Genomic DNA, 16,322 nt, shown 5'->3' with positions numbered 1-16,322 from the left:
CACCTGGTACTCCAACAAACACTTTTCTCCTGGTAGTAATGTGTTGATAATAATTAGGTTACGATGATCTTTACCTCTGTAGACGGTTAGGGTTAGGGTTAGGGTGATGATCTTTACCTCTGTAGACGGTTAGGGTTAGGGTTAGGGTGATGATCTTTACCTCTGTAGACGACTCCAAACTGTCCCGACCCCAACACCTCCTCTGTACAGATCTGATACACCGAGCTGATGTCCTGAAACACACACTCACACATATTATATATATATATATATATGATATATATATATTATATATTAACAATGTACACACACTTCACCTTATATCTATTATGATTTCCCTATAAGGACTATAAATAGTTTTGAACTATATCAGAGGTATACTAATTTAGTTGATACGTACCACGCTGTCTCCACAGACTGAACCTTTATCTGCAATGATAAATGATATAATGATATTAATGTCTGTTGGATTTATATGAATCCAAACAAGTTATATTTCACTCATTCCGTTTCTAAAGGAATCAATATCCAGAGGGATTCTTTTTTGCCTCACGGTCCACTGCCCATGTTACATTTGGTCTAAGTTATTAACGGGAGAAATGGCTCATCACAAGTCACATTAATAAGCATTTTGGTTCCATAACCTTGACAAATCTATTTTTCACTCGTTATGTTTCTGCGGGTGGGTGGGAAAAGTCTCCAGAGGGATTCATTCTGGCTCTGGTCCGCTGCTCATGTCAAAGTGGTATTTGCGGCTCACCCTGGTTCTCCTTGTCCAGTCCTCTGCTGCTCTGCACGGGCATCAGAGCCAGGCGTATGGCGCTCTCCCAGGCGGGCCCGTCCCGCCCGGCCACCACGCAGTGAACCGCCCCGGCCGTCACCACCTCCAGCGAGTGCAGGGCGCCCGCGTTGCCCGGCAACAAGGGCACCGAGAGCTGGGCGGGGCCTCGAACCTGCAGCACCTCCGATAGAGGGATCTCCTGGTGAGGGGGGAGGGGAAGCATTATGTTTCTTTATTTTATATCATTTAAACTTTACTTAAACATATAATATGTCCCATTGAGAATAAAATATCTCCTCACAAACAAGTCACATACCATGAATCATGAATTTGATGCTCATGAGTAAAAATACATTTAAAATCACTAACAAAGAGTGGGCAGTACAGGAGGTAAAGTGAGTAAAGATTGGAGTTTGTTTTAATCAATCAGGGTGGAATTAAAGGTTCTGTTGAATGTTCTATCAAGTAACAAATGTCAGTAAACGTAGTTTTACTTCTGAATTTATTTATTTTTTATCTAGTTTTTTCCAGGTTTTCTCACATTTTCTCCCCATGCAAAATCGTTGCTCCACCCCCTCTACCGATCTGGGGAGAGCTGTAGTGTAAACTATATCACATGCTTCCTCCGATACATGCTTCTTTTCACCCGACAGCGACGCGTTTCACCAGCAGGATGTAGCGCGTGGGAGGATCACTCCCCCCAGTTCCCCTCCCTCCGAAACAAGTGCCCTGACCGACCAGAGGAGGCACTAGTGCAGCGACCGGGACACATACCCCACCGGCTTCCCGCCAGCAGACGGCGCTGTGGGGAATTTAACCCGGGTCTCCACGGGGAGTGCGGGTGCTTTTACCTCGACACTACCCAGACGCCCCACTTTTATTTCAACAATCAGAGCAGATACTGATCAGTACGCGACCTGGCCACTAGGTGTCAACAGAGTATTGTACCTTGTAGTACTTGGTGCTGCTCTCATTCTGGTACAGAGTGATGCTCTTCCAGTCCACGATCCAGTAATGACGCTTCCTCTGGGACAAATGATGGTCAAGTTATTCATAACTCCTCAGGTGTGTGTGTGTGTGTGTGTGTGTGTGTGTGTGTGTGTGTGTGTGTGTGTGTGTGTGTGTGCGTGTGCGTGTGCGTGTGTGCGTGTGTGTGCGTGTGTGTGTGTGTCTTCACCAGTGTGTCAGTGTTTGTGTGGTGTAGCAGCCAGCCTTCCCTCAGCACTCCGCTGCCTCTCCTCTTCACGTGATGCATTGACTGCACCACCCGCATCAGAGGGATGTAGCTGCTGAAACAAGGACTGACAGAGGGGTGGAGGGAGGTGCAGGTGAATAAAGACCAGAAACAGACCCAGTGAACACATTGATCAGTCATCTTTCTCTTCTCTTAATTGTATGACACTTTGTAACTTTGTCTTTAACCTGACTTATATTCAAAATGATTTTTAATATTGTTATAATCATTATGAATGGCAGGATTTGCCTGTGAAAGTACCATCCAAATGCCTCTAGGTGGCAGTAGGTTTTTAGATCAAACTCCATTATTCACAGAGCGTCTCCAATCAGGATCAAGTAGGCAGACGTGCCATTTTTAATGGAGAATAATCAATAACTGTTCAATGGCCTGAGATCAATACTGCTGACTGAGCATAGTGAACACAGACAAGAGGTCCAGGATTCATTTGATAATCGTCTGACCTGATTGGTTCTTGCTGGGGAAGAAGCACTTCCTTCGTCTCAGTCGGCGAGTCAGCGGACATGTCATCGTCCGTGTCATCGTCCAAGCTTTCTAGTGATGTCATAGTGCTGCTGCTGAGCTCTGACTCATCGTCCCCTGAGTCCCGTCTGTGGCACTGAACAGCTGTGGAGTCTGCAAACATGACATCACACTCAGGAAATATATTATGACTGGAAACATGTTACATAATCATCATTGAAGTACACACTAGTGTAAAGTATGACAAAAGGCTTAGGGTTTTTTCAAATAATATTCCCAAATTTGTTTCAGATCAATCATTTTCTATCATGAATTTAGACAACAGAATTGCATATCATGATAATTCAATATCATTATTTCATCACAACATGATTCTATTGAAAGGCAATAAATAATTTTATTGGAATTGTTGGCCAGTACAACATAGTAGGAGCCTAGAATATCCACTATCTTTGTTAACAGTAAAATAAGGATTACTTTATCTTATAGCTCTAATATGGATATCTGTGACCAAAATCATACTTGTTTCCTTGAATCATCAAGGAACTAATTATCATCATTATTGATTATATTATCTGTCACACAGACATAAGTGCGAGTCAGTCTACAGACTTGTGATGGGCACACAGCAGGGATTTCTCCTCACCTTCGCCGTTGACGCCTCTCCTCTCTCCTGGACAGTCTCTGGGGAGTAACGGCTCGTTGACGCCTCTCCTCTCTCCTGGACAGTCTCTGGGGAGTAACGGCTCGCAGCGCCGGTGACAGTTGAACCTGCAGTCTGACAACATGGAGAGAGAGCAGAGGTGGTGCATTCAAATACACAGAGAAAAAAGGGGGGGGGGGGGGTTAGAGAGTGTGAGAGATTCACTCGATTCAGAAGGTGGATTGTCTTCAGATTTCAAAAATGGCAAATCCATGGAAGGAGATTAGTGCCCGCAGAGACTGTATTTAAACTGCAGACATTTGAATTTGTCATGCTCATATTGCCAATTAAATATTTTAATTTGTGAGGCACGATTTGAAAGTGAATGCAATTGCTTGACATTGAATGAGGTTATTATTGAATATAACTTGAATTTAGCTCTCTGAGACACACATCAGCACACATTAGATCCGGATCTGGTTGAAAAGCAAAGCATACTAGCAAACTTATTGTTACTATTTTTTACATTGATTTTTGCCATGAAGCACCTTGAAAAGCACCATACAAATTAAATGTATCATGATAATTATTATTATTTTCACAAGCCACTGAGGCCAGCTGCAGACATCCGCTCTCTGCTGTGGTTTCCAGTCTTTGTGCAAATACAATCTATTATAAGTGAAGGGACTCTGTCTGAAGCCTCAACCAATAGAGAGCCAAAGTGGAACGTCACTTCCTGCTTCAGCACTGTACCAGAGATTATCATCCGCCATTTATTTTTCCATAGACATTTCGTAAAATGCTTATAAAAATAGTTTTACTTGGTAAAACCAAACGGTTCAGATATATTTAGAAACAGGAGAGACCGCATAACATCTCACTCGGACCAAAACGTAAAAAACTGGATTTAAAGAAAATATTTGTTCTATGTTTTGTTTTTTTACGTTTTGGTCTGAGTGAAATGTTCTATGGCCTCTCCCGATTCTAAATATAGCTGAACCGTTTGGTGTGACGAAGTAAAACTATTTTTTATAACCATTTTACTAAATGTCTATGGGAAAATAACGTTAGGCCGTGTCTCCGACAGACACATTAACAAGGTAGCCTATTTCGGTCTTTATGTCTTGTAGTAGTTGTAGTTGTTGTTGTTGATAGTTGCCATAACAACCACCCCTGTCGGAAAGACGTGCACAGGCTGGGTAGGAAGCGTTGTTACGCGTCCCGGAGGCGATATATTTTTTCGGATGATGGCGAAGGCTATGCGAAGGCATAACCCGCCCCTCTCTGCCTCTGATTGGCCTAGCGTCACACTTCCATCCAAACACATTCGCTTGGCTATCCTGCATTACATCTCTTTCTACAGTCTGTGGTCAGACCGTCAGACTCAGTGGGTCAGACAGACATACAGCAGTTACGCTTGCTAGCCTGCATGAAAGACGCCAGTGTGTTTATGTTTTTAATATAGTCATATATATGGTTTATAACGCTGCCACTAATCAGAGGCAGAGAGGGCCAGGGGTGGGTTATGCCTTCGCCATCATCCGAAAAAAATATCGCTTCCGGTAAGCTAGCTATAGCTAGCTAATGTTAGCTGCTGGTTGGTTGGCTAACTAGCGAATGTTAGCCGTTAGCTAACGTTAACTCGTTAACTAGACAAACACAGACATGCAGACAGAGCTCCAAAAACAGAGCAATTCGTGATTTTGTTTAGTTTCTGCAGAGTAACGTCCATGTACCTTTATGGATTGCACGGGGTTGTTATTGCAAAGGGATCTGACGGATACGAGCCAGTCGGGAGGAGGAAGTCCATATATGGTCCATCCGGTCATGCGGCACAGGACATTACGTCATCATAGGATAACGCCAATCGGCTGGCTCAGATCTGTTCAAATCTGAGCCAGCCAATCGCGTTGTCCTGCGCTGTTTGGACCGTGTATAAAAGGGCTGACCGGGGTGGGGGGAACCAGAGAGGCTGCTGGAGAGGAGAGGAGAGGAGAGGGGAGGGGAGAGAGGAGAGGGGGAGAGGGGAGGGGAAGGGAGATGAGAAGAGGAGGGCAGGGGAGAAGAGGAGAGGAGAGGAGAAGAAGAGAGGAGAGGGGGAGGGGGAGAGGAGGAGAGCGCCGCCAGACACAGACACCCAGGGCATCCACTCCCACCACCCGCCCTGCCCCTCACCCTGCCCGGGTCCCACACCCCCGGCTGAGACCCTCCTCCAGAACCCCGCGCACCAGGCGGACCCGGTGCATGGCGCGACGCAGTAAACAAACTCATGTTTCCCTCGTCACCAGTCATGCTGGACATCAGTATCCCATCAGAGATCCCTCTCATTCCACATAGCCTACGTAAATACAGTGTTGTGTAGTGGACAGGTCCGCCCATAAGGGGGGGTAAAGGGGTAAGCTTCCAGGGGTGTCGCCACTAGGGGGGGCACTGGAGCCAGGCCTTTTTTTTCTTTTCTTTTTTTACACTAAAATATATCTCCCATCCTGAAAATGCGGCAACTAATTTATTTTTTGCAAGGAGTCGAACAAATACACAAAACACAGCAGCAGTAACAAGGCATGCTTGGGCAGGAGTGCTCCTGTGGAAAATAGTGCCATTCTGATGTAATCCCCCATCCGACCAGTGCAGTGAGAGGCAGCAATGTGCCGCAAGGCATCTAGTCTGCCGGAAAGCCAAAAGAAGAAGAAGAACAACAAGGCAGGCTTGGGGTGGACCATTTTGCTTGGGGCAGCAGCGCAGGGACCATTTATGGTGTAACACACAACACAGACAGGTGATAGCAAACAAAACAAGACCGGTGATGGCAAAATACCAGGAGCAAAACAAAAGTCAGGATGCCAAAATCACAAGGCAAAACAAAAAGCAGGAGCAGGCAAAGGCTTTAGACCCAAATAATAATCTGTTAACAAACTTTTTTCAGTCAGCTCCGAAAGCTGGAGCGTTGATATGAGTAAAGTGCGTACGGGGGAGGGGGGCCATAGTGGCTGGACCCTTCCAGGGGCACTGCCATCTCTCTGGGCGGCCCTGGTAGTGGAAGCGATCATCTTGCTCTATAATGACCAGAATGGGTGTTGTTCAAACTGAACATTTATTTCTTCAACATGCTGCAGCAGAAAGGGAGATAAACAGGGGACACTATTTTCATAGTTAAGCTATGAAGTAGCCTACTTCCCCCCGCAGCATCGTGACATTGAATGAAAGTATAGGCTATAATGGCTCGTTTGAGATGACTTCTGGCTCACCTGGGAAGCAGGCGAGAGCAGCCGAGTGCAGTCAGCCAATTAGAGGCAGGGACGGTCATGCCTTCGCCATCATGGGAAAAAAAGATCACGTCCCGGAGCTAGCCTGAGAGGCTAATAAAAGCTACATGTTACAGAGTAAGCTGACTATCAGTACGTTATTGCACGCATAGGCCTATCTTTACATTTAAACGTTTACATAGCAAAAATAAAAAATAGAAATAGAAGTAGGCTATGTCAGTGTTTTCCCCTGAATAGCTGAGAAAGTGGACACTGTCAATAGTTAGCACTGTGAAGCTGATACAATTCAGGTGGTGGTAATGCAACATTTAAGGATGCCAACCGCCATAAAACACAGAAGAAGAAGCTGAGAAAAAGGAAGTGCTGTGGGGTTGCAGCTGGTGAAAACCGTCTATACAACATGAACTGCTGTTTTGACTTGGTGTCATTTCCTGTCACTGGACCCACCGGAGCACTGCAGGCCCTGTCTGAACCCACCGGAGCACTGCAGGCCCTGTCTGAACCCACCGGAGCACTGCAGGCCCTGTCTGAACCCACCGGAGCACTGCAGGCCCTGTCTGAACACTGGACCCACCGGAGCACTGCAGGCCCTGTCTGAACAGGCCTTTGAGGAGGCGGTGGCAGTGCTGGCACACTGTGGGTGTGGTGTAGCTGTGGATGTGGAAGGTGTGCGGGACGTGCGGCCTGGCCTCTTCACCGCTCCCCACGCCCAGCCACACGGGAGGCTCGGCCCAGGACGGAGGTCTGGACCTGGGCTTGGACATGCTGATCTGGGGGGAGGAGAGGTGTTGGAAGTTACATGTAAGATATGGGAAAAATAAAAAATATGTTTCCCATTTTAATCGTCAAGGTTATAATAGTTTTGGATTTTTTTCATTAGTTTTTATTTTTATTAGTTTTGACTTTTTGTTTTCAATTTCAGTTTAGTTTTCATTAGTTTTTAAGGTGGGTTTGATCATTTAGTTTAGTTTTTATTTTTTGAAAATGCTTAGTTTTAGTTTAGTTTTTATTAGTTTCAGTGTTAGTTTTAGTCTTTTTTTGCCCCTTTCCTCTTTTTTTTGTAATATGGGGTGTTTGTCAGGGGTGAGATTCAAAAGGGTCATAAAATATGATAGATCTAGGAAAATAGATTTCATCTCCACTCAAAATATAGGCTTATTATGTATGAAATACTGTAAACTGACAAAGACTAAAACTAAGGACATTTTCTCTTCAATTTTATTTTATTTTAGTTAGTTTTGTAAACACACAATACCGTTTTAGTTAGTTATGGTTTTTTTGTAAAGCTTAGTTTTTATTTTTATTTCAGTTTATTTCATGTTTTTTCAATTCTAGTTTTCGTTTTTTCGTTAGTTTTCGTTAACTATAATAACCTTGGCTGCGGCACATTTATGAGGATCGACACAGCAAACATGGGCCTCTGTGCTACTTGATAATATTTGTATTCCTTACCTCTTCCAGACTGCCCCCTGCCTGTGTGGAGAGGGAGTGCGCGCGCGGCCTCCGGGGAGGGAACAGGGAGAGGCTGGGGCCGACCTGCCGCCGCGCACGGCTGCAGTCACTGGGCAGCTGGAAAGCACAGCGCTTATGGAAGTCTAGTCCACAACCTGAATAGACACGGAGGAGGGGTAGTACCTGTAGTGCTATTTATCCATTCTAGAATGTTTTGGTGTGAGTTGCCGAGTTTTGGAGATATCGGCCTAGAGATGTCTGCCTTCTCTCCTTTACAATGGAACCGGATGGCACTCGGCTTGTGGTGCCCAAAGCGGCAAAAATACATTTGAAAAACGTGGTGAGACGGTTAGCGGGTGTAGTTCGGTTGCATGTATTTTTCTGTGCTTTGAGCACCACAAGCTGAGAGCCATCCAGTTCCATTGTATTGAAGAGAAGGCGCAGGTCTACATCTTTACAGCCAATATCTCTAAAACTTGGCAACTCACACCAAAAAAATCTAGATGGATAAATAGCACTACAGGGAAGAGGAAAAATATCTATTTTGGATTTTGGGGTGAACTGTCCCTTTAAACCTAAAACAAACCCCAGATAGCATGAATATAGGTAATAATGATATATACTGTATGATGCGGTGCGCAGCCTTGCCTTCGCATTTTAACCCCTGGCGAACGAGGCCCCACAGCATTTCTCCACAGTGGTGGCAGAAGGTCGGCGTCCGATACGATTGGACCACCAGGGAGTGTGGGCGGATCTTTATCTCCGTCACGGCGGCCAATCCTGAGTCAGATTAGAGGGAAGAGAGAGTGGTTCAAAGCTCCAGAGGGTCTGCAGCTTTGATTCAAATCACACAATACAGCTGATTCACTGATCACTTGCTGCTCTCTGGGTGAAGGTGATCTAATCAGTGAAATCAGCAGCGATGTGTAGCACCCACCTGGAGTATCCTAGGCCAGACCTGCTTAGCTTCCCAAGGAAAGCCAGTCATGTCATGCAGGAGCCACTGGTGCTGAGATTATTCTCTGAACTAAATCCATTGATTTCGATTTCGAATGATGATTTTAGCCATTTTGACTTCTACAGATCTGCCTGAAACCGCTCATAAAACAGACTATAAAATAGTCAGAATTATGAATAATTATGGCCAAGAATAAAAAAAAAAATTGGTAGCTTTGTAATGCTAGCAGGCATAAACAAATAGCGGCAGCGTCACTAGGGAGTTCACTGCAGCATAGCCCGCAAATACGTGGATGGCCTGTGTGTATCTCTGGAGTATTATAAGGTATTCCGATTCAGATTCAGATTCAGATTCACTTTCATTGCCACAGTTGGTAATCAGATTACATACGAAGAATTGGACTCAGTGTAAGTATGTAGCGTAGCGTCACATCAAGAGATAGAAGACAAAAACAATACAGAAAGACAATGACAAAGATAGAACTCTGCTACAACTTTACCCACTAAGTAACGAGGTGCATGGAATAGGCAAGTAAATTCCATCAATTTATTAGTCAAACATGCATTTCAGCACATGGCCTTTGTCAGGGTTTGTAAACAACCCGAAAGCATGAATAAAAACAAGAAACGGACAAAAATCAACCAACAGAATAAGATAGAATGGAATAATAATAGAATAGAATAGAATAGAATAGATTACTGACACATACAGCCCATTGAGCCATAGAGAAGCAGGGGATGTGGTCAGGTGAGAAACCACAGCAGCTCGGTGACCCTGTCTCCATCCTCTCACTCATCTCTGAGTGTGTGTGTTACACTCATATATATATATATATATATATATATATATATATATATATATATATATATATATATATATATATATATATATATATATATATATATATGGTGTGTTATGGGTGCAGCTCTGACCTGAGACGACCACCTCGATCAGGTCTCCGTCCTGCAGCTGGTCCTGCTCGGTGAGGCGCTGCAGCAGCTCCTGGGAGTCAGGCCGGTGTCTGAACAGGAGGACCCTCTCGCCCACGCCCACCACACTGACGTCTGGAGCCTGCAGACAAGCAGAGACACACTCAGTCACAAACATGAACTTCTCAACTGTCTCATGAGACACCGTGCAGCGTGGAGCTGGACTGATCCAATGTCTCATGAGACACCGTGCAGCGTGGAGCTGGACTGATGCTACATCAGATAGCACAGAGAAGACGTGAAGAAGAAGAAGAAGAAGGGAAAGTCTTTACTCGATGTCGTTATTCATTACAATTTCTTTGTCACAATTTATTCCATAATTTATTGATTCCATCGACAAAAATGTGTTTGAGCATGAAAACTATTTTTTGGTCGATATTGAGGACATTTTCTATCTAATTTAACATTTCCATCCTGTCTGATTTTGATACATCATTAATTGCATAAAAAAAATTGGATGGAGAGACAGATACAGCAATCTGGAGCCTGCAAATAGACAGAGACAGACAAAGAATCTGACCAGGAAGATCTTCGCCATACACCATATCCCTACACCCATTCTAGGACTTGTCAACCTTATTTTAGTATTTATGTGTGTCAGAAATCATCTTACTGCACTGGCAGATCATTTTACCGGTTTCAACAAATGTCACTATTTTTTCCAAGAGAATGTTTCAAGATTTTCTTGGTTGTTTTATGAGGATTTCTTGAGCAAAGTCATATCGGCTTGTATCAAGTAAAATCTATTGAAACCTTGACCAGTGTAGTGAGATAATTTGACTAATATCACAAAATAAGCTTGATAAATCATAAACCTCCTCATGTTTCAGTGGGAAACAGATAAAGGATGGCGTCGGTGCAAACTGGAGCTCAACGAACAGACAGTTTGAACAGTAACACAGACTCAACAATCAAACTGTCTTTACTATTCTCTCTGTGCATTACCATCACAAAACATGACCTAGTTACAAGTTTGAACAAACAGAGATGGGTCTATGTGCTGGGAAGATCAGAGATAACAGATGATACAGTCTGACATAAGAGATGGGTCTATGTGCTGGGAAGATCAGAGATCAAAGATGATACAGTCTGACATAAGAGATGGGTCTATGTGCTGGGAAGATCAGAGATCAAAGATGATACAGTCTGACATAAGAGATGGGTCTATGTGCTGGGAAGATCAGAGATAAGAGATGATACAGTCTGACATATATCGCTGTTATACTTCACTCCTGCTTATGTGAGCAGTCAATGAGAGAAACCTGCTTGGCTGTGGTACGTGACGAGAGCAGCAGAGCAGCTTCAGAGCAGAACCAGACAGACAGACGCTACGTGAGGGAAAAGATCCATAAAAACACACACAGATCAAAGAGAAAGCCGCTGCAGCACCAAATATTGAATCCTGTTCTATTTGCAGATAATAACACACAATCTCAGAAATACAGTCAGCAGCCATGATAGCGCGAGAGGGAGAGGAGGGGAGAGGAGAGGAGGGGAGGGTGAGGGGAGAGCGGGGGTGGGTGGGGGGGCCCAGAGAGCGGAGGAGGGGAGGGGAGGGGAGAGGAGAGGAGGGGAGGGGAGAGGAGAGGTCTAGCGGCGCCACTCTGCTGGGCACAGACACCCAGGCCAGCCACCCCCACCTCCAGGCTAAGAGCCCCTCTGCTGGGCACAGACACCCAGGCCAGCCACTCCCACCACCAGGCTGCCACCACCCAGGCTAGGAGTCCCTCTCCCGGCCCCAGACACCCAGGGTATATTTTGTGCTTGATATTGCACTGCTTATGTTGTTGTTTTTTGTATGAGTACAGGTTATATGGGTGCTTATTCACTGTCATCCTTGATTGTGTAATTGTCTGGTATGCTGTCTAGTGATTGGTCGGCTGATTGGCTCCTGATCACTCTTAACACACCTGTGCACTGATGATTTTAACCTACCCCTGATGAAGGCAGATGTACTGCCGACACGCGTTGGGTTAAGCCATTCCTAAATAAAGACTTTTTAACTTGGAGACTGAGTGCCTTTGGTTTTTGTAGTAGGGCCCACTGCCCAGCTACTTTTCTATTTTTCATTGAAAACAAGTCTGCTGCTCTGAGTTTACACACACACACACATGCACACGCACACGCACACACACACACACACACACACACACACACACACACACACACACACACACACACACTCCACCAACTGCATGGAAACTTACCAAACGATCAAAGGAAAGAGAGTTCTAGTGTGAGCGAGGCAGACTGTGTGTGTGTGTGTGTGTGTGTGTGTGTGTGTGTGTGTGTGTGTGTGTGTGTGTGTGTGTGTGTGCGTGTGTGTGTGTGTGTGTGTGTGTGTGTGTGTGCGTGTGCATGTGGTTGGAAAGTTTGTTGTGTGCCTGGTGACCACAACGGCCCCTGTAAGTCAGTCAGTATGGAGACCAGAACAGACGACCGTCACGACACGAGAGGAAAGACAGAGACAGAGACCAGCACCTACGATTCATCATGTAGCTTCTCTAGTTAACCACAGCCAGAGCTGTTTAGTGTGTCTGCTGCTGCGTTCACCATCCAAACCATCTACTGATGTAACGTCACCTCATGGAAGAGCTGCCAACATCAAATCCTGTGCTCCAGTTATTCAAAAAGTCCAAATTATCCAACTGTCTTCACCACCTAATTATCTTGACCAAAGTCTTACAAACATCACACAAAGCCTTTCTTGGATGATACAAACAAACAAAACAACAAGGATTTGCAGCCAAACAGCTTTGAGGAAGAAAATTACAACCTCAGGCCAAATTTCAATTCAATATTTTGGACAGATTTTCTTTACATTCGACTGAAATCCTAAATCGGATCACCTGATGCTGCCAGATGGATGGTTTTTGTTTCACATTCTGTTTCACAAACAGATCTCGCGTGAATCCAGCTGGCTTCACGGTTCAAATCGGATTTACGCCACGGCCTCAATTCATCCAAACTAACATGTAAACTAACATCTACATCCTGCAGCATTCAACAGGGCAGTTTCGTCAGATGCTATGTTGTGTGGTGGTGAACGAGATACAAACGTATAACACCTAAAACCACCAACATCCCGCTGAGCAAGTTGATGCTGATCAGCCATTCACAGTATAAGAAGTCTAGAAAGTGAAAGTTTAGTAGCTGCCTTCTAGGGGTAGAAGATACTGTATAAATAAAACATTATTTTGTACATAAAGACTGTGTACAGTACGTACAGAGTATTTGATATACAGTTGTTCAGGCATCGTTTATCTATGTAATAGTGTATTTACTCCCTAGTCTGAAACTGTATAATCTATGTAACAATCACGTTGGAGCCTTCAAACCCTGACACAGGTGATGATGTAGAGACATGGCTCCTCCCACAAGCTGCTCATCAGATGGTAACCTTCAAAATCTTCCATACAGACGGTGGTTGACCTTTTCACAGTGCACTTCCTGATGCATTAGTCAGCTTCACAGCCAGACCAGACAGGCTTGAAACGTCTCTCTTCTCTTCCTGGAGAGACTTCATCAAGAGTGGGGTGTGAGTCTAGTCTACATTATGCTTGGTAAACACAGTTACACACGTTCACACTTGGGTGATGCTGAGAGAGCCTCACAAGCAGCTAGGGCTAGGTGCCTTGCTCAAGGGCAACTCAACTCTAGTTATTATGGAAGGGGAGAGAAGTGTGGATTTGTCATTCACTTCACCCATCCAGATTTACTCACCGAGCCCTGCAGGTTTTGAACCGGCCACATTCTGCTATGTAGCCTATTAACAAATACTCAATAGTATTTTTAAGTACTTTTTTACAATTTGTTTGATCTTTCCTTAACTGCCACTTAGAAAAACACCAGTGCTAGAGTTTGAAAATCCCAGGGATTTTTTTTTATTTTCCTCAGACAGGAGGCCGGCCCACCTGAGAGAGGAGGCCGGCCGACCTGAGAGAGGAGGCCGGCCCACCTGAGAGAGGAGGCCGGCCCACCTGAGAGAGGAGGCCGGCCCACCTGAGAGAGGAGGCCGGCCCACCTGAGAGAGGAGGCCGGCCCACGTGAGAGAGGAGGCCGGCCCACGTGAGAGAGGAGGCCGGCCCACCTGAGAGAGGAGGCCGGCCCACCTGAGAGAGGAGCCGGCCCACCTCAGAGAAGAGGCCAGCCCACCTGAGAGAGGAGGCCGGCCCACCTGAGAGAGGAGGCCGGCCCACCTCAGAGAGGAGGCCGGCCCACCTCAGAGAGGAGCCACCTGAGAGAGGAGGCCGGCCCACCTCAGAGAGGAGGCCGGCCCACCTGAGAGAGGAGGCCGGCCCACCTGAGAGAGGAGGCCGGCCCACCTCAGAGAGGAGGCCGGCCCACCTGAGAGAGGAGGCCGGCCCACCTCAGACAGGAGGCTGCCTTCTTGTGTTTAGCACTCGGTACCTTGCGCTCTATGATCTCGGCTGCCAGTCTCTTGGCATGGCGGTAGCTCAGGTTGCTGGCCGGCACTCGGACCACCTCTCTGAACAGGCCCAGCTGGAACTGCACCAGAGCCAGGGAGGAGGGGGGCACTGCTGTCATGGAGACCCTGCCTGAGGGAGAGATATGGGTAAAGGGTGCAGGTGACAGGCCTACAGGCGTCTGGAGGACTCTGATGTACAGACATGACAGAATTGGTGTCACAAATTAAAGCATACTGTGGGTTACTATAAAACCTAGGAGTCATCTTTGCTTACAAAATTGTTTGATGATGTTATCATTTATATATCTTTTTTAACGTGATGGTTTTCAGGAGGCCAAATCCTTCTAAAATGAATATACAGTATAGCTTTTTGGAGAGGTCTTCACATTTTTAGTCCAACTCATTATGGATAAGCATCTTAATCATTTAAAAAGCTTTGGTGAACAAGTACCATACTAACATTGTTACTGATGGAATTGTCTATATTTCTGAACAACTTTCTAAAAATTCATTTATGACATTTTAGAATAAACTGAATCGTCAAACAAGAAACAGAGTACAGCATGAATTCAGGCTCCTCCTAACCTCTGCACAGAGAAATAGTATCTGAACAGGTTCTCTGAAGCATCTAAACACCATCAGTAACTGATACCTACTTGATTGTGAGGGAGGCACCTGGCTTTCTTCAGTCCCTTCTAGGCTTCCACCTCCCAGGCTGGTATCTCAACCTCCCAGGCTGGTATCTTCTAGGCTTCCACCTCCCAGGCTGGTATCTCAACCCCCCAGGCTGGTATCTTCTAGGCTTCCACCTTTCAGGCTGGTATCTCAGCGATCTGGAGGGCTGACAGCAATCAGTCTAATATCTTCTCTGCACATTCTCTCTGTGAACTCTGGTGGGTTTGGTTTCCTTTTCTGGGGCCGTCGTCGATGACACAGGAAGTGAGAGTGAGCCGAGGCGAGCAACCTCAGTGTGTGTACGGTTCACAGCCCCAGGCCTAGCTGTAAAGACATATATTACACCCAACATGAAGGTAACATGCAGAACCCTTCCAGGCCTAGCTGTAAAGACATATATTACACCCAACATGAAGGTAACATGCAGAACCCTTCCAGGCCTAGCTGTAAAGACATATACTGCACCCAACATGAAGGTAACATGCAGAACCCTTCCAGGCCTAGCTGTAAAGACATATACTGCACCCAACATGAAGGTAACATGCAGAACCCTTCCAGGCCTAGCTGTAAAGACATATATTACACCCAACATGAAGGTAACATGCAGAACCCTTCCAGGCCTAGCTGTAAAGACATATATTACACCCAACATGAAGGTAACATGCAGAACCCTTCCAGGCCTAGCTGTAAAGACATATACTGCACCCAACATGAAGGTAACATGCAGAACCCTTCCAGGCCTAGCTGTAAAGACATATACTGCACCCAACATGAAGGTAACATGCAGAACCCTTCCAGGCCTAGCTGTAAAGACATATATTACACCCAACATGAAGGTAACATGCAGAACCCTTCCAGGCCTAGCTGTAAAGACATATACTACACCCAACATGAAGGTAACATGCAGAACCCTTCCAGGCCTAGCTGTAAAGACATGTACTGCACCCAACATGAAGGTAACATGCAGAACCCTTCCAGGCCTAGCTGTAAAGACATGTACTGCACCCAACATGAAGGTAACATGCAGAACCCTTCCAGGCCTAGCTGTAAAGACATGTACTGCACCCAACATGAAGGTAACATGCAGAACCCTTCCAGGCCTAGCTGTAAAGACATATATTACACCCAACATGAAGGTAACATGCAGAACCCTTCCAGGCCTAGCTGTAAAGACATATACTGCACCCAACATGAAGGTAACATGCAGAACCCTTCCAGGCCTAGCTGTAAAGACATATACTGCACCCAACATGAAGGTAACATGCAGAACCCTTCCAGGCCTAGCTGTAAAGACATATACTACACCCAACATGAAGGTAACATGCAGAACCCTTCCAGGCCTAGCTGTAAAGACATATATTACACCCAACATGAAGGTAACATGCAGAACCCTTCCAGGCCTAGCTGTAAAGACA

At 45.6% G+C, this 16,322-nt stretch overlaps 1 protein-coding gene across 1 annotated transcript in view; it reads right to left on the bottom strand.

Annotated features, from left to right (window-relative positions):
* prkd4 (protein kinase D4) overlaps positions 1 to 14,292 on the bottom strand; it is a 22,078-nt gene extending 7,786 nt beyond the window's left edge. The window contains exons 1-12 of the mRNA XM_083640233.1: positions 14,214 to 14,292; positions 9,747 to 9,885; positions 8,505 to 8,636; positions 7,857 to 8,011; positions 6,979 to 7,174; positions 3,145 to 3,276; positions 2,480 to 2,651; positions 1,959 to 2,082; positions 1,730 to 1,807; positions 761 to 980; positions 401 to 429; positions 161 to 233 (exon numbers count right to left, since the gene is read on the bottom strand). Of these exons, the coding sequence (XP_083496359.1) occupies positions 161 to 233; positions 401 to 429; positions 761 to 980; positions 1,730 to 1,807; positions 1,959 to 2,082; positions 2,480 to 2,651; positions 3,145 to 3,276; positions 6,979 to 7,174; positions 7,857 to 8,011; positions 8,505 to 8,544 (1,219 nt within the window). The 5' untranslated portion in view covers positions 8,545 to 8,636; positions 9,747 to 9,885; positions 14,214 to 14,292. The remainder of the gene's footprint in view (positions 1 to 160; positions 234 to 400; positions 430 to 760; positions 981 to 1,729; positions 1,808 to 1,958; positions 2,083 to 2,479; positions 2,652 to 3,144; positions 3,277 to 6,978; positions 7,175 to 7,856; positions 8,012 to 8,504; positions 8,637 to 9,746; positions 9,886 to 14,213) is intronic.
* Between the last annotated feature and the right edge of the window lie 2,030 nt (positions 14,293 to 16,322).

Source organism: Poromitra crassiceps (assembly GCF_964638095.1).
Source record: "Poromitra crassiceps genome assembly, chromosome: 7".
NCBI classification, from domain to species: domain Eukaryota; kingdom Metazoa; phylum Chordata; class Actinopteri; order Beryciformes; family Melamphaidae; genus Poromitra; species Poromitra crassiceps.
Note: the sequence above shows the minus strand (reverse complement) of the source record. Positions and strands in the feature narration are given on the sequence as shown.